The 26694-nt window shown below is 43.2% G+C and overlaps 1 protein-coding gene across 3 annotated transcripts in view; it reads right to left on the bottom strand.

The window, feature by feature from the left end:
- The window catches only part of hecw1a (HECT, C2 and WW domain containing E3 ubiquitin protein ligase 1a), a 55871-nt gene extending 30147 nt beyond the window's left edge, over window positions 1–25724 (bottom strand). For 2 of the 3 annotated variants that reach the window (XM_086190914.1, XM_086190916.1), the window contains exons 1-6: window positions 25569–25724; window positions 11804–12119; window positions 11459–11566; window positions 8585–8679; window positions 3774–3849; window positions 2465–2634 (exon numbers count right to left, since the gene is read on the bottom strand). In XM_086190914.1, the coding sequence (XP_086047040.1) occupies window positions 2465–2634; window positions 3774–3849; window positions 8585–8679; window positions 11459–11566; window positions 11804–12119; window positions 25569–25598 (795 nt within the window). In that variant the 5' untranslated portion in view covers window positions 25599–25724. Of the gene's footprint in view, window positions 1–2464; window positions 2635–3773; window positions 3850–8584; window positions 8680–11458; window positions 11567–11803; window positions 12120–17644; window positions 17703–25568 lie in introns of all 3 variants that reach the window. The other variant, XM_086190915.1, reaches the window with a different exon arrangement.
- Window positions 25725–26694: the final 970 nt, after the last annotated feature.

Below are 26694 nucleotides of genomic sequence, written 5' to 3'. Positions count from 1 at the left end.
GTGGAGCGCATCCGTACAGCTAAAAGCTACACTTTACCTGAAAGAGAGTTGACCGCATGGAGGGAGCTAAAAGCGAACACTCAGCAGTTTGGAAGTGTCTCTCACGTGCTACTTGCACTTCATTAATACTTTGCGATTTTAACACTACACATTTATACATGTATACTATTCACATGTTTGAATTTTTTCATTACAAAAGATAGGAAAGCAGTATTCAAGTCAAGATTTATTTTTGTCATAAACATAGATGCAGGATCGCTCTCTTCCACACAGTGATGCATACAACATAGCCCTAAATTAATATCATCATATATCTGTATCAGTATCTATAGATAAAAATATTTGCGAATTATTAAGGTTTTCTTTTTCAAAACTACCGCCATCATTTTATGCGAGCGTGAAGTGAGTATAAAATTAATTTCTACATTTGCTCAATCCTGGACTCCAGCACAGTTAGCATCCTGACTGAGGCAGCATGTTATGGAAAGCCATTAGAGTTATATAGTGCATTAGCGCCGCGCGAGCTCAGCTCCACTCAACATGGGAGCTGTTTGGGGAAAGGTAAGTGGCTTTGAGCTGAGTAGATGCTGCCAAGAAGAATGCTGCTTTAAATCAGTGAATGGATGGAGTCTCCTGAGAAGAATAAAGAGGAGAAACTAACTGGCTGCACAGCATTCTGGGATATACACCAGAGTCTCATACGAATATGCACATCGCGTTATGGTCCAGCCCGTCTACGTCACCGGATTATTAGTCGATTCAGTTTAATGGTCTCCTTAAATTACAGGAGTATTCAAAATATCCCTACACATCACCAGTGCTGTCAATGGCATGAAAAAAACTTGGTAGCATTATTAAGGGAGTAGTTTTGTCTTTACCTGCGCTCTATCAGGGCATGTTTAGCCATTTATTACTCATTTTAAAGCATTTATTCATGCCTTATTCTGCATTACTCGATTCTACAACTAAAAGACTTGGAATTTAGACGTTCTCTAAATGACCTCCAAACTACTGCCCATTGATAACAAGTAAAAATGTGTTGTACATTAAATATGAGCCTAATATGCTCTTCTATTCTTTATGGGCCACACCACAAAAATCTTCAACATAATAAATACGGTTTATTCTTATGTAAGAGAACACAAAGCTACGCCTGTGAGCAGAACCCTAATAACTCAGAATTACATTTTTCTAACTCAGATTATGTTTCCCTCAACAGAGAGATCTCATTCACTCCACATAGGACCCATTAATCCGAACAGGTTCTCTATTCTGCAGGTGCGTCATCCTCCAGTTTAATAAATCAACTACTTCAACGACCAGATCCTTTCCTTCAGTGGTGGTTTGTGCGTGTCTGTTGAGATGAACACGTTAGCTTCCTCTCAGTGGTAGAGCAAAGCCAATACAAGTGCTAAACTCTATGTGCAGAACTGAAGAAGGGTTCAAAGCTGCCAAATAGCGTCCGCACACTGGATAGTCATGTTAATATCACGTCACACTTGATGTTTCCTCATAGACACTACTGATGTGGGAACTGTCCTCACTGCAAACCACCATGTTTTATCATCCACGTACAACGACATGTTACAGTACAAGGAGTGTTATAACATGTAACACAGGCCATGTCATCTACATGTTAAAACATCCGTGCGGCTTAGCTCATGCTGGAAAATCACAATCAGCATGGCTCCTGGTCAGATGTCTCTATTATCTTTGCATATGTGTGTCTGTACGCATCGTCTGATGCTGACATTGTTACTCCAGCTTGTGGTTGTGTGTGTACAAACAGCGCATGTCCTTGTGCTGTGGTACTTACGTTGACATCATTTCTCGGTATTTGTATTGCTATGGGATTCCTTCCTCAGTACTCCTTATACATTGTATCGCCGCTTTGACGTCTAGCAGAGGCAGCAAAAAGAGTGACCCTTAAATTGCTCCTACAGAGGATGCACAAACCAGTGCAGCCTTGGTGCTGGTCCCACACCCAGATAAGTAGGAAGCATTGTGTCAGGAGGCCATCCAGCGCAAACAACGATGCCAAATAACATGTCAAAGATGCGTAGAGGCGCCCCCTAAAGGAGGAAGACTTCAGAATTTAGATCTGGGTTTTTTTGGTTGACAAGACGAACGCTGATTCAAGATAGCAGAGCAGACAGACTGCCTTCCCACACCCCTTCATCAAGTGACCAGACCCTTGGGCACACAGACAGGTGCATGCTAGTTAAAAACATGAGCACCCATCAAATTGTTCAATGATGTTTTTTGTGAATGTAAAGTCTGTATTTGTGGAACTGGGCTCCTCCCTGTGTTACCCTGATCAACAACACAGAATAAGGAGTTAAATGGGTTTGCCTGTGGTTGTGGTATGTGTGTGTTTTCATTTCACTATGTGAGGCCTGATATCCAGGAACTATACATATGGGGTCCAAACCGCTGGTGTGCGTGTGTGTGAGTGTGTGTGTACCTCGATGCTCCACTGTGGGTTGATTGTGTTGCAGACCACACTGGAGCGCTTCTCCTGGCCATGATGTGGAAGTGATGGGAAGATGCTGTGTTTTCCGGGCTGGATGGAGAGCTTCAGGTACGGATCTGGATTGAAGAACATCCCCTTCTTCAAACCAACGGCCTGGAGGTCTGGAGTGGAGGTATATTTCTTATAAATTTCATATACATCTATCTATCTATGTATCTATATCTATATATACAGTATATACTGTGTATACATGTGTGTGTGTGTGTGTGTGTGTGTGTGTGTGTGTGTGTGTGTGTGTGTGTGTGTGTGTGTGTATATATAACATTATATATCCTGAGAATATTAATAAAGAAGATTATCTTTTTCTATCAAGGGGGATGCTTTAAATTCATTTTTCTTTCAGAAAGATGAAGCCCGCTCCTTGACCCAGCTCAAAGCCCCTAAGCTGTTGAGAAGTGGTTATCCGTAAAAACGTCTTCCTGTTTTCATGGTGTCAAATGAATCTCACCCTGCTGCGATTGCACCTGCAAAAGTTCTAACACAGTAACACAGCAACACAGCAGGAAGCCTCAAGTTACCTCTGCCACTTCTACAAAAGGCAGAAATCGAGACTAACTTTTCTACCGGTAACATTAATAAAACCGACTTTCTCAGTTTGCTACCTAAGCACGTGATTTGGCACCCTTTGTTTTTGGTTACATTATGGTATTAATCAATGACCTTGCACACTGACGAACAGTTTTCTAAATTCATCAGTTTTTCTTCATTTCATACCTTAGTGAAACACTGACAATGCCTCCAACCTTAAGTTGCCGTTATTCCTAATCTTCTCTGTATTGTTCCAACTTTAGTATCTGTGTTACGGAAGAGGGCACTTTTGGCAGGTCTGTATATAAAGGCTGCTCCTGCACAACCAACCTAAGTCAAGGTGACACTCAAACACAGCAAAGTCTACTGAGATGAATATATAGCTATCAAAGATAGACAACATAGAGGATTGAGGTATAATTTATCTTTAAGTAGTTAAAAAATACTCTCTTTGAGTCTTGCACACTTAAGCAGACAGCTGCAAGGGCTGATGCGTGAGGGGAGGGGTAGCCACGTGTCGCTGCCCCCTCCCCCCGCCCAACCTCACTACAAGCCGGAGCAACCACCCCCCACTAAACTGCATGGGTTGCTGATTAGGAACCAGTAAAAAAAAACAATTGGATCTTCTAAACTCAAAAAGTAATGGGTAAAACAGCAAAAAAGGACTAAAGCGGGCAAACACATCGGTTCAAGGAGGACGAGGATAACTTACCTGACAGTGAAAAGTTAATGAGTCTCCGGTTGCCCAGTCCATGGTTCACCTCAGGAGTGACCACTGGCTTCAATACCTGAAGACAGTGACAGATACAGAGTTTGCGTTTTGTTTACAACAGCGTGAAGCTATTCACTATAAATGATGTGTACTCAGATGCTGTCTGGTGCATCACTGGACATGTGAAAGAGTAGGGGAGGGACTGACTAGAAGAGCTGATAAAAACCCCTGGTCGTTATGTTTGAGTTATATCTTTGCATGGCCAAATTTGAACTCAAGACAGAACACAACAAACCAAGGCCAGCCCAGCCTCTGACTTCAGCTCCTGGCCCACAAGCATCCTCAAGGACAAGGACAGACCAACAGTAGAAGACAATGAATGTTTGAGACCTGTGCAGACATCTTGTCTCAAGGTAAGCCTGAAGAACTTTCACACAGCTTCCTGGTAGTAAGTAGGCGTTTACTTCGGTACAAATATGTACAGGCAAGTTGGCGACACTATATATTATGTTGCGGCACAAATTGAAGACAATGCAGTGCAATCACAGCAGACTGACTTCCTATAACCTGTAAGTGGCACTAGGAATGAAACAACAACAACACCGCCTGTAAAATAGAGAAAGTTGACCTCCAAACAGGAGACATGCACTTTTTTGTATGAATTTTGTTAGTTGTTGGGTACTTGAGGGTTCTCTCTAATTTATTTGGCCATTTTGTGACAAAGACTGTATGGTTAGGAGGCCCATGGTAATTTGCTGAGCAAATGTGCACCGTCAAAGTCCTCATAAAAGAAGTGCCAGTAGTGAAAAGGATATCTTTCTTCCTCCTACTTAAAGCACCAGGCTCCCCTCCTCCTACTACTCCAAGGTGTAGGTCAGTGTTCTCGTGTCCTTCCTCCTTCCCATCAATCTTTCATTAAACATGTTAAGGTAGCATCTGGCTCTCTTTATTCAGCCAGCCAGAAAAACCAGGCCGTTTACCTCCCATCTTCTTTGTAAGGCCACTCTATCGTTCAGACTTCTCAATATTGTCTTTATATGCATAGATGTTCTTTTAGAATAATCTGTGCACGTGATCAAAATGTGAATAAATCAAGCTGTGTTAGTATAGGTGTGTGCTACTACAATGCATTGACGCCTTTTATGTTCATAAATCGACACATTTTGATAAACAAAGTACACACAGCACTTGACATTAAACTTTATACTCGAGATGCGCCAATTCTGGACCAAGAAAAGAAACAATGATGGAATAAGATAAACTGCATCCAAACAGGAAAGGAACAAGGAAATTGATTCATTGCATGATTCTGGAATGGCAGATCCTGCCCAGTATCCTGGCTCTCTTTCATACTTAGCTCCAGTTAGTCAGGTAAGGTTTTCTGAGATTTAAGCTCAATTGCAGGAACACCATGATCACACACATTCACACTGCAGCTCAAAAGCAGCACCATCCGTTTGATCCGTTAATTTTAACCTTGAAACGGCTAATCTCATATTATCCTCTGATGATTCTTTTGGCATCCACCAGGGGTCAACTCTGGGTCCTTTGTATTTACAATTAATATGATCAAAAGACAAATCCAGAGATCTGGCAATGCCTTCCTGTAACTTTACAAGACCTATAATGGATCCTTTGCAAAAGGGATCACATTGCTGCAACATAAGCACATTTTTTGGGGCTTTTGTTCTGTATATTCTTCATCAAAAACCTGGTGTCTGTACTACACAGAATGCAGGGTGTTATTCGAGGGATGGCTGATTGTGCTTGGATCTGCTGGTCTGAAATAGAGATGAGCAGCAAGCAACAGAAGTCTGGCAGCCTTCCCTCTCTACAAACTTTCTAATTTAACAGCCCAATATTTTTTCAAACACAAGTGACTATTTGACTTTTAAGCATCAGTTTTCATACAACCCACTCTGGAGCCAGTAATGCGTATCAACATCTGGAAACACAAGCTTATGTGTAGAAGTTCCACTTTAATATAGAATCCCATGGATAGAAGAGTCCCAAATGGGCCACCATAATTCAATGAATCCAAGTCGATACATTGACTGAACTATGATAAGATGTCAAGATACTGACTCTTTTTTTCTTAGCAGTTTTAAATGACAAGCAGCAGCAACAGAGCTAAAGCACAGTGGCAATGACACATGAAACATGAACATGGCCTTCACCAGAACGTGGGTGAGCAAAACGAAGACAGAGAAAATGGTTACCCAGGTTATCCAACTGAGCCTTGTCCTCTTCCCATTCCTCCTCTCATGATGACTGTGAGACAGCAGCCCCAGTTGGAGACAAAGACTGTCCATCACAAACACACACAGACAGCCTTCTCGGTCTGCAGCATCAGCAACAGTAAGCAGTTGTTGTAGACTTTTGAACCATTTGCTCCACTTCTTTGTTGTTTGTCCATCTCCTCTTTGCTTATCATCCTTCTCCAAAAAACCCTGAATGATTTACCTGGACTGGATTCTGGGCTGTCTTCCTCCTTCAGCCCTCCCCTCCTCCCTCCCTACCTCCAGTGGCTATTTTTACTCCATTGTCCTATAGACCCTGCACAGATCAAGTTTAGTAGCCATCAGCATTTCTGAAGTGCCCCAGCAGCAGAATGAGAAGGCAAACATGGCAATGCAATCTGCCAGCTGTAAACCCTCCTGACACTCGGCTCTGGCTGACAGAAACTCTAGAATGTCAATGATAAAACTGAAGTACTGCACTTCCAAGGGCTTCGGGGCACTGCTATGCAATAAACCCTTTATAGGGCAAACTTTAAACTTGTCAACATTTTGACTTGTCGAACAGAAAAACCAAAGACGAATTTAATAGCATCGGTTATGGCTACTCTTGGTTTTGGTGAGCCAGACTCATGGGTCTGGTGTTTTCACTCACTGATAATGCTAATTTGGATAATTAATAGAATGGAGGCTTTGTTCATGTTAATATTCTGAATGCTTTTCCTGCTTTGTCCAAATGTGCACTATGAAAAAGGTCAAGTGTCACCCAGTTTATCACCTGGGCAGGTGCTACCTCATAGTTCAGCATTGGAACAGAACTAGCATGTACTCACGGAACAAGAGTTCTCCTACAAATGAGCCTAAAGCTTCCACGTGAAGAGTTTCCTCTTAAAACCCATTCACAGAGCTACTCACAGCAGATTTTTCCAAAGGAACTGTTGGAACGTTTAAACTAAGAGAAAAAAAAGGCAGAGTTGACCTCTGCTGCTGTTACAGGAACAATCTCACTCATGATGTCCCGTGATTGGCTGATGTCTTGAAAAAATAAATAATCCATCCATGTACTCCGCCTCTCGCCCGTAGCCGCTGGGATAGGCTCCAGCCCCCCCGCGACCCTTAACAGGAATAAGCGGAAAACAATGGATGGAAAATAATAATCACTGCATGTAAATGTAGCATAATAAAATCTGAAATAGTAACAATAGAATAATTACAGAATATTTCTTTTTCAACAAAAACTAACAGCGGATTTAGGTCTACGCAATATTCTGATACAAAAAGTTGCTTCATTTTTTTAGAGTAGGTCAAACACAGATTTTTTTTATCAGTATATGAGAGCGGTCTCTGTGGGGGATGTGATTTCGTCATAGAAGTAGAGGAAAAACAGATTTTTGTTTAAGTCTTGTTCGCATATTCAAAATGAGGGCCAGATACACAAAGGTTGGATTACACCCACTGATAAAATCAGGCTTTGTTCAGAATTAGCAAGAGAAACTGTGGATGGGTCCACCTGCTAGGAGACTGAGGGCCGTATTTGAAGAATGGTATAAGCTGGCAATCAGTTAAGCACATGCATTATTTCTAGATTCAAGCTGCCGCAAGTGATGGTTTTATGCCAAGCTTCCTTACCCTTTAATTAGCAAATGAACTTGGGCTCCACCTGCACCGACAGGTGCTTAAGTATGTTAATGAGGCTGGTCTGGTGCAACCATGGTGCTTTGCTATTTTTGGGACACCAAAAAATATTTGCGCCATAGACCAAGAAGAGGCTGGTCTTTGGGCAATGCCATTATGTATCAAGTGCAATTTAAAGGGCACACCAAGCAGATGAGGAGATGTGTGGCAGTGCAACGTGGTTCTATTGATGCTCAAAGAGGTGGAAACGCTAGCTGCCACCTCCTCCCAGGCCTGCTTCACCTCAAATGGCTTCTGTGGATTCCTGCTGCTCTCTTACATAAACATAAGTCATGCATACGTGACTTCCGCTGTTGTACAAGGAGGTCCATTTTTTAGATGGCAAGTGTTCACTTCTCCCGATTTGAAACGGGTGCGTCATGGAAATAGCAACACGCCAGGTCCTCACACAACCTGGGCCTTAAAGGGAATGACACAAGGCTCTCTAATTGGTTTGATCTTTCACTCCTGAAACACACCTCTTAGTAATTGGGTGTCTTATGACTGCTTCTTTTCACTCTGCCTCATGGTTTTAGCTCTGATTACAAACCCTCCGATTGCCAAAACTACAAAAATGAGGCTGAACACACCCTAAAGCGCGGCCCAGAAATAGCACCATCCGTCAACCGCGTGGCTCCATAGATCACTTGAGAAGGGCCTGATGTTGAGGGAACTGAGCAATTCGACCATCATCCATAACAGCTATGAGGCACAGCAGAAAAGCTTACAACAAGACTCAAACTTAAAAGCAAGACAACCTCTGAACCATGAATTTGAGCTTTCTAGGAAGAATTTTGTTAGGAAATATCCTCAGCATGAGGTGCAGCTCACCAGCAACAACATGTCTGATAGCAGACACAGTAATGACGTGTGTCTAAATAAAGCCGTGACAGTACTCACCGGTAAAGAGGGCTTTTTGATGGTGACACTTGGTGTGGTTGCTCTCAGGGCTCCGGTGACACCGTGGTAGTACTTGAAGCAGACTTGGGTATCAGCTACGGAGAGCACAAAGAGAAGAGAATAAGGTGGCAATGATTGAAATAAAAATCGCATTTTTACTTTCACCCGAGTCGTGAGCCATGGCACGAGCCACATCAGCTGGCCCACCTGGTGCACGGCACAGCAAACAATGCCAGCAATGCCAATGCCGGTCATGGATCACTGGATGTTGCTCGGTTATAAAATTGTAACCAAGCTACTGTGAAAGATTTCTCTGTTTTTGTGTGTGTGTGTGTGTGTGTGTCTTTAGTTTGTGTTTCTTGTTTGTGGATTGATTCTAAATTTGCCTCTGCAGTTCCTGCTTTATGTGCTATTCTCTTCCCTCCTGTGCCTTTGTGTGCTTTACACTTCCAGTCTTTGTTTCCTGCCTTCCTTTGCGTGGGTCACCTGCGTTTTGTCAGCTGATAAGTACTCGTCAGTCACAGCCCTGCCCCTCGAGTTTCTTGCCCACTCACCTCTTTCCCTGCCCTTTTGTTCACCATCCTGTTCCTTGCTGCCTTATTGGTAGAATCTGCTTGTTGTGTCTGTCTTTGTCTACCTGGCTGTTTGATCTGCAGCCCGTTTGTTTTGCCTCCCTGAAGTTTTGCGTTTGGTTACCAGGGGTCGGTTTCAGAAAGCGGGGTTAACAAACTCTGAGTTAAAACCTCAACTCTGCATTTACTAACGCTGAGCTGTGAAACTCAAGAGTTCTTGGTTTCAAAACAGCTGATAACAATTAGTTCAATCAAATTTGAGTCGACTTGACCCTGCGTCTGGAACACGGATAACATGATTCACCATGGCAACCAGAAACAGAAAACCTTGATCCACCTACTTCTCCCAAGTGGAGTTAAATACATTAATGAAGAATACAAGCACATATTCCAAAAAAAAAAAAAAGAAAAAAGCAATACAATAGCAGCTGTGAAAGAACGAGAGCTTGCCTGGCAGAAAAATTGCTCGCTGAGTCAATGTGTGAGTTTTAATCTGGAGTGTTTCACTTCTTCATCATTTAGACTCTCCATGTGTATTTGTGCATGCAGGTGCAACCAAAAAGACACAAAGGGCACTTGGCAGCAAATACAGATAAACATACAACTATATTTCAAACAGGTACGGTATAATTCCATAACAGGAATTCGTGCCGTGTTGTTCAGCCTGCACCTGCATAATGAAACAACATTCAGTGACTACATTCAACATGTGATATTTAGCCAAGCAAAAAAAAAAAAGAAAAAGTCACATTTTTGGCCATCTTAACACTGGCAGTATTTAATATTGTTCATGTAAAAGCAACACCCAACTGTTTTTACACATGAAAATTCCCAATTTTTGTGTTCGTTTAAAAATGACTTCCCATATAGCAGAGGCCTGCAGTGCGGCGCCGTCACTTCTTACAGAGGGAGAAGAAAAGGCTCTCAGTCAGAACAGAGGGCGGCCTTTTGCTAAGGGTATCTCTGGGGGAACTTCTTCAGACCCGGTGACCCTCCAGGACCCAAGTGCATACATGAGAAGTAAGTTCTTCAAATTAATGTCACATGTATATTCGTCCTTTTGCTAATGTTAGCTCAGCGATGGGCTCCTAATCATCGTTGACAAAACCTGGCGCTCAGTTCTTGCCGTAGCAGGTTAAAATTCTTGTGAATTACCACTGTTGCTTTTCCAGATGCGTTGTAGTCCTTCAGACATCATTATGCAGATTGTGTGGGAAAAAAAGGATATGGGCAATCAAATAATTATCACGAAATTAAAAAAATATCTTACTGGGGTCTAATAATCCATTCCCGACGGAGCTAAGGACATGCCGTACACTTCAGGATAAAGAGGAGGAGAAACTCAAGAGTTAGTTGAAGAAAACCTGCCAGCCAGCAGGTTAGGTTCACGGAGCACATTGCCATGGTAACTGACTCCGAGTAAAGCTGAACCGGCTTCGTGAAACCGAAAACCCCAAGTCTCCATCCTAACTCAGAGTTTTCACTTCACCTGCTGTCTAAAATTGAACCCCTGCTTTCTGAAACTGACCCCACATCAGTGTGTCTGGTTTTCAGTTTTGTAAACGCATATCGTCTCACCCTGTCTCGCCATTCCTGTCCAAACTCCACCGTAACACAGCAGTGGTAGCAAACAAATGTTTTACATATTGGCACAAATATGTGTGCACGTTTGCACGTGGTGATTCAGCGATATTGGTACTGAGTTACAGGAATTCTATTCAGCGCATAACTGCTGCTAGTCATTAAAGTAATTTTGGTACCAATGTGTCATCTAAGAGAGGTTCAAGAATAATTATCTTCTTTTTAATATCAATTATGAACCAATCATGGGGCTTAATGCAACCGCTCATATATACACAATTGTACTTCGATCCCTCACACGAGCGATTAAAGGCACTTAAAGCGATAAATTTAGTTACTAGGCAAAAAGTTACAGGAAACAGGATTTAATTTATGATTAAAATGGTTTACAGGGTTTTCTGCTTTTCAGTTTTGGAGTGCATAATAATTGGTGAGGTCAGATTTGAGCTTGAGAACTGTGGAGGTGACTGCACCCCCACCCCCCACCCCACCCCCACCCCCATGCATCTCAGTAAGACTACACTAATTCTTTCCTCTACAGAACTTTCAAAATAAATAGAATTTAAACCACTGAGAAGCAAAAGTGCACGTATGTTGAACTTGAAAACGTAATTCCCAGTTAGCAAGAAAGGGAAAATTACCTGCAGAGACCAGTACTGACTCTGTTTGTGGAAGACGTGAACTTGCACTTTCTATCAAGGGGGAACGTTGAGTTACTCACCGTCGGTGAAGTGGGAGCCGCAGTCAATTTTCCAAACAATCTGACCCTTGTGAGATCCGTTGATGCCGCGGTTCTTATAGTCCAGAAAGTTTTCAGACAAAGTTTCATCTGGGAAGATGGAAGCACACAACTCTGAATATACAGTATATTTAATGTGTTTGATATCCCGTGGCACACATTGTTCCAGATCTTATTATTGCTTCTTTGTCATATTAAAAAAACTAAATCTGTCTGTGGTTTGTTACAACACCTCTTATCTGATTGAAGGTGGAAAATATTGAGACTAATTACTGTTGCGTACAGAAGAATCCATGCCATCTTGTACTCTTTCGACCTCTCTCTTACCAACTAGATACATGCCGATCCAGTCTCCAGCATCCACTTCCTCCTTGATGTCCCATGTGATCACCAGGTCTTCAGACTGGCCTATGGTGTAGAGAGAGGAGCTGATGGTGAGGGTGGAGCGAGCGTCTGGCGACACCAAATCTGTGTCACTGGTGGACCGGGACAGTCCCAGCATGAAGGCATCGTGGTTCAGACCACTGACAGCGTAGGTGTCTGGGCTGTAGCTGTGACGATCCTTACAGCGCTGGCGGGTCTGACTGTTGCGGATTGGGGACGCCATGGCCGCCAGACCCAAGAACCGATTCTGGTACAAGTTCTGCAAAGCACAAAGAACAGCAAAAAGCCTCTAGATTTGACCCAAGCCTGTGATCTGAGTCAATCAGGTCAAGGAAGGAAATACATTAAAATGTCATCATAACGTTTGTTATTTCAAATAACTTTATAAAATGAAATCCCTTTGACACCTGAGCTCTATGGTTCATTTCAAGTGGACCCTGTAGTGACAGCTCATCTAAACTGGAGTGCAGACAAAACAAGTGAGTTCTGGTCCGCACCGAAACAAGGGTCTCATTTTGCTTCAGAGTGTGAAAGAAAACAGACCAAATGTAGCGAGTGAACCCCAAAAAAAGCCTTTGATTAAAAAATTGAAAAAAAGCCCATTGATTCACTCCACGCTGCGAGGAGGGAGAGAGGAGAGGGGGTGGGGTCTGTCTTTCTTCATCTTGTAAGGACAGATACGGTCATGCAGGGTTTTGAGAGTGGGGGGTTCATGACATAACTTACATGTAAATGTGGCAAAAAGTGCACAAATGTCCAACTTCAAACAGGATGCAGGACAAAGTAAAGCCCTGTTACATCGGAAACATCGTTTAAGGCACACCTGTGGAGTTCAGGAGGCCTCTCTGTTCTGACCGTGTGACATTTTTCACGCAATTTCTGGACAAAATAACAGTTATTAGTAATTATCTGCAACTCCTCATCAAAACAGCAAAGAGGCCACCGAAATCAAGATGTTACAGCAACCCAGAACATAATAAGACAGGGATTTCTATGGCATTTATTAGGTTTCAACCCGTCGTACACGTAGAAAGCAGGCACGTGCAGCTGATTTAAGGAGAATTACAGTGAGAGGGAAAACTGTAATTATCACAGGGAGTCTTTCTGCTCTTCACACACCAGCAAGCGCCATGACGACTCCCCTTACACACTTGCAAACTGCCCAACAGGGTCTACTGGTTTGCTGAACCCTCACATGGCTGACTCCAAGCTTCAAGAGGTAGAGCTTGAATAGGCAGTTGATGATGTCCTTGATTTTTTTTTTTGATTTTTTTTTGGTCACTTAGTTTCAAGACTGACATGCCGCAGACTCAAGAGTGTTAGGCACTTGAATTCGTGAAGTTGTCCACTTTCTGTACACACTCGTCTCAAACCACCTTCCTGTGTGACGCGTACTCCTGACGGAGGAGCACCAAGAGACGAGACTGTCACAATTGAGACGCGAATACCTAATTAGCTACTATGACACACAGACTTTAAGATTAGTGAGAAATCTTTGCCCTGTTTGAAATGACAACTCACATTGTTGAAGCTGTTTTAGGCTAAATGGCAAAGAATAATGTCCTATTTCCTCTTAGACAGTAAGTTACAAAGTAGTTTGTAGCACAGTACTGTTTATTATTGAGCAAAATGCTGCTGAGTTCTTCTAATAAGCTAATTTCATCACGAGTGGAATACCATATTCGTATTTATCATAGAATTATAAAAACAAAAATAATAAAACAAACAAAAAAATGAAATAAAATAAACAGGACAGCAATAGTTTAAAATAAATGACATATAACTCAACCCCCAACCCAGAAATCCCCTCCAAAAAAATCTATTTTACTTGACATGTTTATTTTTTTTCACAATATTAAAATATTTTATATCCCAAAAGCACGACAAAAAAGTGTGTCATATTATAGTTGTTGTTTTTATTTTTGGTGCAATTTTCTAACATTGTACAATGTTTTCAAGGAATGATCTACCACAAACAACATTCTGGGAAGCAAACCTCAAGAATAAATGGTTTTAGCTGCTATTTTCTCTTCTGTTCAATCAGCTGCCCCAGTTTCCTTTAGCCACTACCTTTGTTACCTCATTTTTATCTTAGACAAGAGCACTGACACTTCCCATAATTCAAGATGTCGCTGTGCTTACGAAGGCTGCTGCAATGTTACACAGCTCGCCGCAGATCGAAGCGAAGTAAAATCTGGTCAACTGGACGTAAGTTTATCTTGAAGACGTTTCACCTCTCATCCGAGAGGCTTCTTCAGTTCTAGTGAAGAGTGTGGAAACTCCAGCTTATAAACCTATGTGGGAGTGGTCAGTGCTATTGTGGTGGAAACAACCCTCCCGAGACTCACCTGGCCTCCCCAAACGACAGTCGTTGTGCGGTGTCAGGGACCGGCTGACAAAGGAAGATGCACGGTGGTCCTTGACACAACTGACTACCGGGACAAGATCAGTTCTCTTCTCAGTGACATTCACACATGAGACCTTAAAACGCGACCCCACCAGCAGCTATAAGAAGAAAGTGGTGGAACACCTACAGAAGCTGCAAAAGGGGGAAATCATCAATCGCTTGGAGTATTGGAGGATTTACGGCCTCCCCAAAATCCACAAGGAAGGTGCCCCGCTCCGACCCATTGTCAGCAGCTTAAACTCCGTGACGTACAACATCGCCAAACACGTCACCACCATCTTAGCCCCCTTGGTAGGGAAAACCCCCCACCACGTCCAGAATTCCATGGACTTCGTGAACAAGGTTAGAGAACTCAAGCTGGACCCAGATGAGACCATGGTGTCCTACGATGTGACCTCCTTGTTCACCTGCGTCCCTACCGTGGAGGCTGTGGAAACAGTGAGGAAATGCCTACAGCTGGACAACACCCTCAGCAACAGGACCAACCTCAATCCGGACCAAATCTGCCAACTTCTGGACCTTTGCCTGAACACAACCTACTTCCAGTACAGAGGGAAGTTTTTCAGGCAAAAACACGGCTGTGCCATGGGTTCTCCCGTATCTCCTATCGTGGCCAACCTATACATGGAAGAGGTGGAACAGAGGGCCCTGACTTCCTTCAGTGGACCCTCCCCCACCCACTGGTTCCGATACGTTGATGACACCTGGGTGAAGATCAAGGTTCAGGAGGTACAACCGTTTACAGCACACATCAACTCGGTAGACGACAACATCAAGTTCACCAGAGAGGATGTGAAAGACAACCATCTGCCCTTTTTGGACTGCGACGTCTACGTTCAAGAGGACAGGAGCCTGAGGGTGGATGTGTACAGGAAACCCACCCACACTGACCAATACTTGCTTTTTGACTCTCACCATCCTCTGGAGCACAAGTTAGGTGTCATCAGGACGATGCAACACCGAGCGGAGACCATCCCCACCAGCGTCCAAGGCCGTAAAAAAGAACAGCAGCATCTGAAAAGAGCACTTAAAACTTGTGGCTTCCCAGACTGGACCTTTGTAAAATCCTTTTCCAGGTCCAGAAAGGAGGAGAGCTCCAGGAGGAGGGAAGATGAAGAAGGCAGGAGAAAAAACATAGCGATCCCCTATGTGGCAGGGGTTTCTGAGAAATTAAGGAGAATCTATAATAAGCACCGCATCCCTGTGTCTTTTAAACCAGACAACACTCTGAGACAAAGACTGGTTCACCCCAAAGATCCCACCCCTCACAGCCAGAAAAGCAATCTGGTATACGCTGTCAGATGCAGTGAGGCCTGCACGGATCTCTACATAGGGGAAACCAAACAGCCCCTCAACAAGCGCATGGCCCAACATAGAAGAGCCAACTCTGGAGGACAGGACTCAGCGGTTTTCCTCCACCTCAAGGAGGAAAGCCACTCCTTCCAGGACGACCATGTCCAAATCCTCGACAGAGAGGACAGATGGTTTGAAAGAGGAGTTAAAGAAGCCATCCACGTCAGGATAGAGAAACCATCTTTGAACAGAGGAGGTGGACTGCGACATTTCCTTTCACCTATTTACAACCAAGTCCTTTCAAAGCTTCCCCAAAGAGCTCAGCTGAAAGACCCATGTGGAACGGCTGATGCCAGCAAAGCCCATTAGCATCTGAGTGGTCGGTGAAACTCCCTAACGACCACCCCTGAAACTCCCTGACACCGCACAACGACTGTCGTTTGGGGAGGCCAGGTGAGTCTCGGGAGGGTCGTTTCCACCACAATAGCACTGACCACTCCCACATAGGTTTATAAGCTGGAGTTTCCACACTCTTCACTAGAACTGAAGAAGCCTCTCGGATGAGAGGTGAAACGTCTTCAAGATAAACTTGCGTCCAGTTGACCAGATTTTACTTCGCTTCGATCTACGATGACCTGGATGAATGAGAACCTACACAGACATAGCTCGCCGCAATCGAACAAATCGGCTCCATGTGAGAGTCATGCCTGAAAAATGTGCGCGTCCTGCATTGTGTAGCATGTGATTACTGCTGTGAGATGTTCTGTTGCCCAGGTGTCTTTGGGGACAATGAAGTTAATTTGACATTAATGAATCTATTTTATCACGAACATGTTAAAGATGTTACATACAAACACCTTCAGAGAATGTTACTCTACCTTTAAAGGACCACTCAACAAAACCATTACCAGGATATCAAATAGACTTCTTGGTGTATTGTAATATTCTTTGAGTTTTTGGAACACTAAACTTCCAACTGCCAGCAGATACTCAAGGTTATACTGTAACAAATAATGTTATTAATGAAGCAGTTAACCTGAACTGTAATGCTAAGGATTACTTCAACACTACCCGTGTGAAATGTCGTCAAAATAGCACACGGGTGAAGGTTATCATACAATGTGTTTTCCTCCGGATGCTCGGTTTCTCAGTCCTGGTTTCTGTAGCCACCTGGGGACATTGGTAGTTTCAGTTTGGATGGTGTAATGTGCACCATTAGAATGAGCATCTGAGTGAGGGAGAGCATTTTTCCATCCATTTTCCATCCGGGGATCTCCGATCAGAGAACGCTCTAGTTGGAAAGGAGCTGCGGGGCACGGCTCAGCCAGCGTGGACGGAACGCTGAGGCTCTTTGTGCTTGTACTTGGTGATGAGGGGAGCTCATCTGCACGCAAAGCAAAATGTTCATGAGCTTTCCAGTGTCTCTGTGTGACATGCCTATCAGTGGGGATTTAGCCTGGGGATGTACCAATACATGGGATTTCTGATGTGCTTTATTTTTGATGACGATAAGGCTCGGTCAATTTATACTGAATCTTGTCATGGACGTTAGATACTGCTGAGTCATGTGAAGCGACGCCGAGCTCCTACATTACTGAAAGAGTACTGCTTTGCTTGGTGTACATTTAACTGTTTATTGTTGCAGCCGGCCTTGTTTTGAGAGATTGGACAGACATAAAAACCCAGAATTTGCTGAGTGGGTCAACCCCCTACCCCCCCACCCCCCACCTATTCCTAAGAGTACATAGAACTAAAAGGAAATCTGATGATTATGGGACATTATTTTGGCTCATTATAACAGGGATGTATTTTGTGCTGTTGGTTTGTCTGGAGGAGTCTTAGTATCTTCACATTCTGTATTTGTGGATAAGATGTCTTCAATTTGTTCTGATATCAGAAGTGAGCAATATGTGATGTTGAATTGTTGGATGTCAACCAATTCGCCCATAAGTGCCAATACCAGTATACTGTAGATATACTGGTATTGGCACTAGCCTTTCAACACTAGGAGATTGGAGATTGGGTGCAGCTAAGCAGACAAATGGAGAAGGATGTGGGTGGCCATGGGTGGCGGGGGCACTAACCTTGATACTACAGAGCTGCATCAGCATAATGACCAGTCAACCCAAAGCAGACCAAAACCTGAGGGAAGCGGGAGGAGAGGGATGCCATGTTACAAACCACAGAACCAAAAGCAGAGGAGATGAATACAGCAGGTGAAGATAAAGTATGGCGTCTGAATGCAGTTATAAACATGATCACACTTTCATACTTCATCTGTCTCAGATAAAAACATCAACTTGTGAAGGAGCAGAAACACAGACGGACAAATGAGAGGAAACGAAAATCTCGTGACATAAAAAGTCACGAAAGGGAAACTTCAGGCTGGGCTCAGCTCAGCTGCTACCATACTAACATGGTGCATGATAAGTTATTTTGGTTGCCAGGCAACACACACACACACACACACACACACACACACACACACACACACACACAGAATGTTAACATTTACACATTTACACCAATAACAAGTCTCGTGCTCCACAGTGTATGCAAACACTACAATGTAATTCCATATTGTTTGCTGGTGTAGGCTTCATTGTAATGTTTTAGTCTGTGGTTTAAGAGTAAATTGTTCAATTTATGTCACCCAACACTTTTTTCAATCCACCCTGGTGTCCTTTATATTTATTACTGGATATTGGACACCCTCATGGACACAGAAACATAAAGGACAGACGTGTTCATCCATGTTTAAATACCTGTGAATATTAAAACATGTTCAACATAACATAAAGTCAGAGGGCCCTATTCAAATGATCGATGACGCCAGGCGGCCGGCGCTACGTGTGCGCTGCGCATTCAGGCTGATCTTGGTATTTAGAGGGTGCATAATGAGAGTGCAGACCACGGCGCGCGAGGACTTGGCGTGCTGCTATTTCATCGGCACACACATTTCAACTCTGGAGAAGTGAGAACTTTTCATGTGGAGAACAGATGGACTTGAGCACCAGGTGAAGGGCCACAAGCACGTCTTATAAACGCGAGCAGCAAGAATGGACCGAAGCTATTTGCAGCGAAGCGGGCCTGGAGGAGATGGTGGCCAGTGTTTCCACCTTTTTGGGCATCAATAGAACCACATCGCAGGGCCGTGCATCTGCTCTGATTGATGTGCCTTTTAAATACACACATTATGCCTATACTAAAAAAAAAGAGTAAAGGCTGAATGTACAGCAGATGTGACATATGCAAATATGCATGAACGCTGACTAAACTATGGAACCTCCTGCTTGAATCAGCATCAAATCCCCACAGTCCTCATTACTCATGTAGCACCATGTTAGTCCGGTGCCACATCTAGCTATGCTAACACATGTAGCATTCCCCAGGGAAATATCCCCTGCTGTCACATCATTAACTGGTATAATCGCATTCAAGATGACATGATGATTCATTAAGTGCACATGTAGAGCCGGCAGTATGGAAGGGACTGGAAAGCCTCTCCTGGAAATGAACTAATCTAGTTCTACACTTCAGTAATGAACTCTTAACAGCGCTCCTTCGGCTTGATATTAACTGAAGGACTGAGAGGTCAACCACTCGGCATAAAATAATCACAATGATTATTAATGCATGATAACGATAACAATGATAATTATTTTACCTGAAAATGGAAGCTTCATTTTTCGTCAGGCCCAAATTAGCAAATGACAACACTCTTGCATCCGTGATGAGCATCAAGATGCAAACCTGTGGCCTCCTTCATATTCACATAGCAATGGAGGCCACAAAGGTAAAATAGAAATATAAAAAAAAAACAACAACATTTCAAAACAAAAAGGAAAGGATAGAAAAGTTCCATACGGGAGCAAGTGAAGAGAATACAAAGAAGCCATCCTCTGTTAAAAATGTACTTCAGCAGCCCAATTCTCCATCCTCTGGGAAGCACAGGTTTGTCTGTCCTGTCAGGGCCAACACAAACAGTTAGTAGGTTTGTTCCTAAATGAGTAAAGATGAATGTCATTCTCAGTCCGAGCTCCACCGCCTTCCATGCAGCGGCGCATTCGTCACCAGAAACGGGACGAGGCAGATGGAAGCGGCACAGTTCACAGTGGAAAGTAAACGATGGCTTTAGAACGTACAGTTTAATGCACAGCAACTAACTCAGGTGTAGGTTCAGTCGATGCCCAGCACCAACAGAAACCTCTGACCTGGTGTCAGGCTGACAGGTGTTTATTGGTACCTGCCAATTGATAAACTGTATTTTCAGTACTGAATTTCTGATAGTGGTGGCCCTTTACCTGAATTTATATATTTATTTGTACTCAGAATCTACAAACACGAATACCGTTTTTAAATGGAGCGCCTTTGCACCGACCATATATGGTCGGACGAGGGACTGGACTGGATTGGAAAATCGTTATTGTCCCTGAAGGGCAATTTTATTTGAAACAGAAGTCCAGACAAAATACACAATTTACACAAACACATAGTACCTCGAGTAAGAGACACAAAGACAACAATTCATAGTCTATCGTCACTAAAATAACAACGGTGCCTGTAGCTTATTTAAAACCCGACAGCTGATGGGACAAATGAGCTCAGGTATCTGTTGATTTGGCCCTCCTGACATGAGCAAATCTATTTTTGGTAGCAATTCTGCTGCACAGAGTACATGGAACTCGTGAAAATTCTAACATAATGAATATTTGGGTTATCAATGAACGCATAAAGGGAATTGCAGGGTTTCCAACATATTCATTTATAATTGGCGACCACCGCGATACAAACATTTTCCACTACAAATTGATTTTCTATTTTTGGAGCTGCACAAGTTGTTCACCCTCATGATGGTCCACCCGTCAGTGACTGGCATGATGTTTACACTCCAATACAGTATGGTGGCATTTAGTCTGTCAGCAAAACCAACAAAGAAGACGCTGTATTTCAAGCTGTTAAGGTCTTCACAACGCTACCTTGTTAACTACGCTGAAAACCAGATCCTGAACACCAGGTGTGTGTTTTTAAAAGCGGTTGCTGTTGCTGCCGTCGGAGGAGGCGGCAATAACGGGGGAGGCCATGGTGGTGGGACAGCGCAGCAAAAAGTCCACCACACTAGTATTTCATCCCACTACTACATGTATACTGTAGTAAAATCTATGTATGTTGGCCTTTATTGATGAGTAAAAATATGATTCTTCTATCATTGTCTTTAAAATAACCTTCCTAGAAAACAGGTCTCAGTCCTTTGTTTCAACAGTTTTACGTTTAAATGGACATCTTAAAACTGGTGGTAGAGCTTTGCTGTAACTGCTGAACACTGGGAAGCACTGGGAAACACTGGGAAGCACTGAGAAAAACTGAGAAACACTGGGAAGCACTGAGAAACACTGGGAAACACTGGGAAGCACTGAGAAGCACTGGGAAGCACTGGGAAGCACTGAGAAACACTGGGAAGCACTGAGAAACACTGGGAAACACTGGGAAGCACTGAGAAGCACTGGGAAGCACTGAGAAACACTGGGAAACACTGGGAAACACTGAGAAACACTGAGAAACACTGGGAAGCACTGGGAAACACTGGGAAGCACTGAGAAACACTGGGAAACACTGGGAAACACTGGGAAACACTGGGAAGCACTGAGAAACACTGGGAAACACTGAGAAACACTGGGAAACACTGGGAAGCACTGAGAAACACTGGGAAACACTGGGAAGCACTGAGAAACACTGGGAAACACTGAGAAACACTGGGAAACACTGAGAAACACTGGGAAACACTGGGAAACACTGAGAAACACTGGGAAACACTGGGAAACACCGGGAAGCACTGAGAAACACTGGGAAATACTGGGAAACACTGAGAAACACTGAGAAACACTGGGAAACACTGGGAAACACTGAGAAACACTGGGAAACACTGGGAAGCACTGAGAAACACTGGGAAACACTGAGAAACACTGGGAAGCACTGAGAAGCACTGGGAAGCACTGAGAAACACTGGGAAACACTGGGAAGCACTGAGAAACACTGGGAAACACTGGGAAGCACTGAGAAACACTGGGAAACACTGAGAAACACTGGGAAACACTGAGAAACACTGGGAAACACTGGGAAACACTGAGAAACACTGGGAAACACTGGGAAACACCGGGAAGCACTGGGAAACACTGGGAAACACTGAGAAACACTGAGAAACACTGGGAAACACTGAGAAACACTGGGAAACACTGGGAAACACTGGGAAACACTGAGAAACACTGGGAAACACCGGGAAACACTGGGAAACATCGAAAAACACTGGGAAACACCGGGAAGCACTGGGAGGCACTGGGAAACACTGGGAAACACTGGGAAACACTGAATTTCAATTTACTTGATTTTTTTCATATACGATGTCAAACATGTATATGAGACAATTTTAAACAAACAAAAAAAAAGGAATCAGCCAAAATCTGAAATCAGCTCCAACTCAAAACACATTGATGAACTAAATTGGTGAGGAAAATTGTAATCAGTGCATCTGTTGTCTTTAAATTTGTAAAATTAGATATCTAAAAGGTTTGACTTGTCCTTTGTCACGTTCCTGTTGTACGTACCTCAGTGTGCATATTCAAAGTCAAGCTGCTATTTCTTTAATGTTGTCTTGAATGCTGCTCATCTAACCGGCCTTTGTTTTATTTGCTGAATGAATGATGATGAATATAAAAATGATACGACTGCATTACTGCTATTCACTGTATATCATCTGTATATTTCATTTCAACATATTCAATCTGGGTCTAGATTTTATTCTATAAATATCTTATCCTGTAAAACCAAGTTGTTTAATCTCCGAACAGCTTTATGTGTACTAGTTCTTTTAATTGCTGCAGGATCTGCCATATTGATTGAGCCATAATACAGGTTTTATCCAACGATCCTTACAAGCAGTCATAGGAGAATAATAGAGTAACACGTAAAGTACTCACTATGTGGGCGGAGCATTAATATCTACAAGATAAATCTCTGTCCGTCTACTTGAATGTATCTGCTATACCTGAGCATTAGCCAAGTCAGATTTTTGATTCATTGTTAGATTTAAATCTCCTAATATTACAATCGCCTTACTAGTTGTTATGAACTCCACCATGACTTCTGGTTCTGTGGCTAACAGGTAGTAAACGTTAATAAGAGATATCACGGGGTGGGCATGTCTGAAAAAACACAAATAATGATTTGTACCAGATGGGTGAGTGACAGAATGACAGAGTTCATCGTTCATGAGGGAATAGGAATTCAATTTTCTGATGCAACTGAACATATTTCAGTTTGATTTTCTGTCAGACGACCACACTCCACACGTCTGCACTCCAGGTATTCTCCGTCAGAGCCGCCTTGAAATGTTTATGAGAAATAGTTTTTAGTTTTCCTCCTAAATGCAGAACTCAGAACGAGCTTGTCCTCTGATGGAGCTCTGCCTCCTTCAGTGAAGGCTTTTATTCTGCTTCACCCTTTGCTTTACAATGCAGTTACAATCATTTCTTATGAATCAAGTCTAGTTTTGCTTGTTGATTCCTAGTTGGAATCAAATTTTGACTCTGGACCCTACCAACCAGTGATATGAAACTTTCCGGTCTAGTATTTGAACGCATCACCGCTTGGCCCCCTTTCTCTTCATCAACTACATCATAAGATTCCATGATGTGCAGGTTAACTGATGTGACGATGACGCCTTCATCTAAATCTCCGTTAAAGCCATCACCCCAGCCACTCTCTCCGCCATCATGAACTACCTCGATTCAAGAAAAACTCGATGAATAACAACTCCCACGAATGCAGCAGCAGCAAGTCAGAAATCATCATCATCATCATCATCCCAGACCCTCCTCTCCTCGGCCCACAATCTCTCACTATCCATGATCACACAGTCGCTTCAGCGTACCTGAAACCCTGGATCTCAAAACTCAGCTGCCCGGTCGTTCACCCACACCCGTGCCAGAGAGCACAACACAGCAACCCCTCAACACCTGTTCTGGCTCCCAATAGGGCAATCAATCAACCTCAGGGGCCCCTTATCGCACGCAACACTCTGAATAATCTTTCTCCTGATACCTGAAATATTGTCTCAATTACCCACTCGGTAACCTCCAGACAGCGGGTGACAACTTCTTGACCCCCATTGCCAGGACTGCCCTGACCCACTGGAACTCAATTATGAGAAACTGAAGAATTCCAAGGCAAACTCCGACCTGCCTTTTCAAAGTGACCACAAATATCTGTCTGACATGAAACAAAGTAAGAATACAGCAGTACACGAAGATCAAATTTAAATATTTACTCCCACATTGCTCACTGAGCTAATCCTGGTCAAATGAATCTCTCAGAATCTAGACGCTGTTTGTGTACGTGGCAGCAATCCACCCTACAGGGAGGTGGCGGATGCATCGACCGACCCAGCTGCCTCTGCGTCGTCCTCTCTAACTGACCACTCCAGTGTGGATTAATAATTTACACGTGGTTTTTCTGGAGACTTCCCAAATCTTTTTGGACCAAATGGATCAAATTCTGAAAGTAAAACCATTCCGGTCACAGGCAAGAGGACTACTCCCCGATTGCTGTCCGCTAAATTAAATGAGAATAAAGGATTTAGCTGCGCAGCTCCTGTCACTTTCCACATGTCAGCATCCCAAATTGATGTAAATTGTGACAGCTAGCATACAAGAAGGAGCCCAGAGTCCGTGGGGCAATGTTTGACATTACAGCTTTAACACAAGTCCTCTAGAAAAGTAAAACATGACTCAAAGATGCACGTACATACAACCATGCATCTTCCTGACTGCAGTCGTACAAAGATGGTTTACAAAGTATTTCAGCCTAATTGCACTATGAAGTAGTGAGGTAGTACCCAGGAACAACAACTGTGATTCAGCCGCTTGCTAATTCCGGTGCAGTTACTTTTCATTGTTTCCCAGTCAAAACAAACTACAGTAAAAAAATAATAATAATAATAATAATAATTTTTGAATTAACATTTATTTGTAAAAATACAAAACCAAAGTGATCAATTACTAGAAGCACCAAAAATGGGTCTGAACAGAGAGAAAAGTCAAGTCACTGATTTTCTAAAGGGAGAGCAAATGTGCCAAAAGGTGAGATATTTGTTTATCTAGGAAGCCTCTCTGTTTGTTTGTTTTTTTGTTAGTTTAACTTGACATGACTTGCATTTGTTTCTGGAGCATGAAGCTGTTACGAATATGTGGCAGATTTGTTTGATAGGCCTGTGCTTGTAAGCGCTAGACAAAATACATTTGTTTCGAATTTTTCAAACCATGGTTTGCATTTCTGTCTATATTATTAATTATATGCAAGATAGCAAGAGCAGAACAAACGGAATTGGGGCTACAAAACAAAAGGTCATGTGTTGCTCCTGCATTTAAGAGGATTTTGAGGATATGAGTGGGTTGGGGGTTGTCCCCCTTGCTGCATCAGGCCCTGACATCCTCGACGCTGACACGTAGTACCACCAAATCCTACTCACAAGTAGTTGCGTGTGTACATCACCGCTGGCGACCCGAGCTCCTCACGGGCTCACATCCGTACATTGATCCCGTGGATGGAGGTTCATATTACGGTTTCTGTCTCGCTCTTGTTCAACCTTTACGAGTCATTTGTGTCTGTTGTTGTCATTTGAACACTGAACTATGAGAGGATGGCGTTACGTATTAAGGTGAAGCGCCTCTGGAGAAAAAAATAAATACATTTAAAAATAAATAAATAAACACTCGCGTACACACTTCGCTCTTCTTATGTGCTGCATAGCGAGGACAGAACCCCTTTTAAAATCAGTGTCTGCTGTAGCAGATAAACATCACTTCATCTTCCCAAATTCTGAATATCATTCACATGAATTTCCTCCCCAGCGGAGGGAATGACACATGCGGGCTACCAGCTCAGCGCTGGGCCGCTGCTGATGTGATGGGCTGCATCACCTCCCGTTACACAGCAACAATGGTGTCGACCTACCTGGGATATAAGAACGTGACGGTGGATCATCCTCCGGTCCGGAATCTGAAGACTCGAAGAGTTACACGCCTGCTACTTTCCACCGAGGCCCATTTTGACGGGAAGGACAGGAGATAAACAGCGGACCGAGAAGGAGACTGTGGTCACATCCTTTCCTTTCTCTGGACCAAAGTTAAGATGGGCAAAATTACGACATGAGTGTGTTCCGGCTACAGACAGAATAAAGGACAGGGACACGCGAAGATTTGGGTGGTCATCGAGCACGTTTGTCTTCACGAAGACCTCTGTCCCTATCAACATTCAGTACGGAGTATGTATGCAACAATCAGCTTCGTCAGATACGCTGTTTTCTAGTCGACAGCGCTGAGAGTGTTTGGAACGTATTTATTTTATTTTGAAAGTGTCACTTCTGGTCATGTTCAGGGTAAAGGTGACGCGCTTGACACATCAGGGAGCCAATCAGGGAACGCCCCCTCCCCGCCTGTGGCTCTTCGTCACTCCTGTAAGAAATGCACGTTATTTATTTATCTGATGAACACTGTCTGAAACTAGGTGGCAACAAACAGCACTTCAAGCACCCTTAACAGCCTCCCAACCTCAGTGAATGAATTTGAAATTCAAAATCTCAATTCCGAATGACAGCCAAACAATGAAGAGCTTCACTTTCTGTTCCTTCCATCTGCAGGACGACGAGGCTACTTGGAAACAGAGCAGAAATGAGTGTCATTGTACATCACAAAACGCGTCGTGTACTTGACCGATTTATTCACATACATTTGGTGCAACACCACATGTTTGAATATGGTAAATTGACATTTCAACGCGTCCCAGATGCAAATCCACTATATAATATTGGAGTAAGTGTCCAAGTTTATTTAAAATATCTCCAACAAGGGGGCGATTCATGTTCTAAAAGCTAGAAAGTTAAGATGAAGTGTGTTCCATGAGTTTCAACCTCAAGAGCTCAGGGGCTATCAAAACGTTGCCTTGAAGTCAGAGAGAGGAATGAATCCAGAATGACAGTTCTAGTTAGCAACTGTGCACTCCTGACCCCTAGTGGCTGAACCCAGTGCAACACCTTATCACATCCGAATACTCCGTAGCCTCCAAACATGTGTTGAGGTGT

Source organism: Aulostomus chinensis, chromosome 21, assembly GCF_037954235.1.
Source record: "Aulostomus chinensis isolate RoL2024-O1b breed Wild chromosome 21, RoL_Achi_v1.0, whole genome shotgun sequence".
NCBI lineage: Eukaryota > Metazoa > Chordata > Actinopteri > Syngnathiformes > Aulostomidae > Aulostomus > Aulostomus chinensis.
This window is presented reverse-complemented; position numbering and strand designations above follow the sequence as displayed.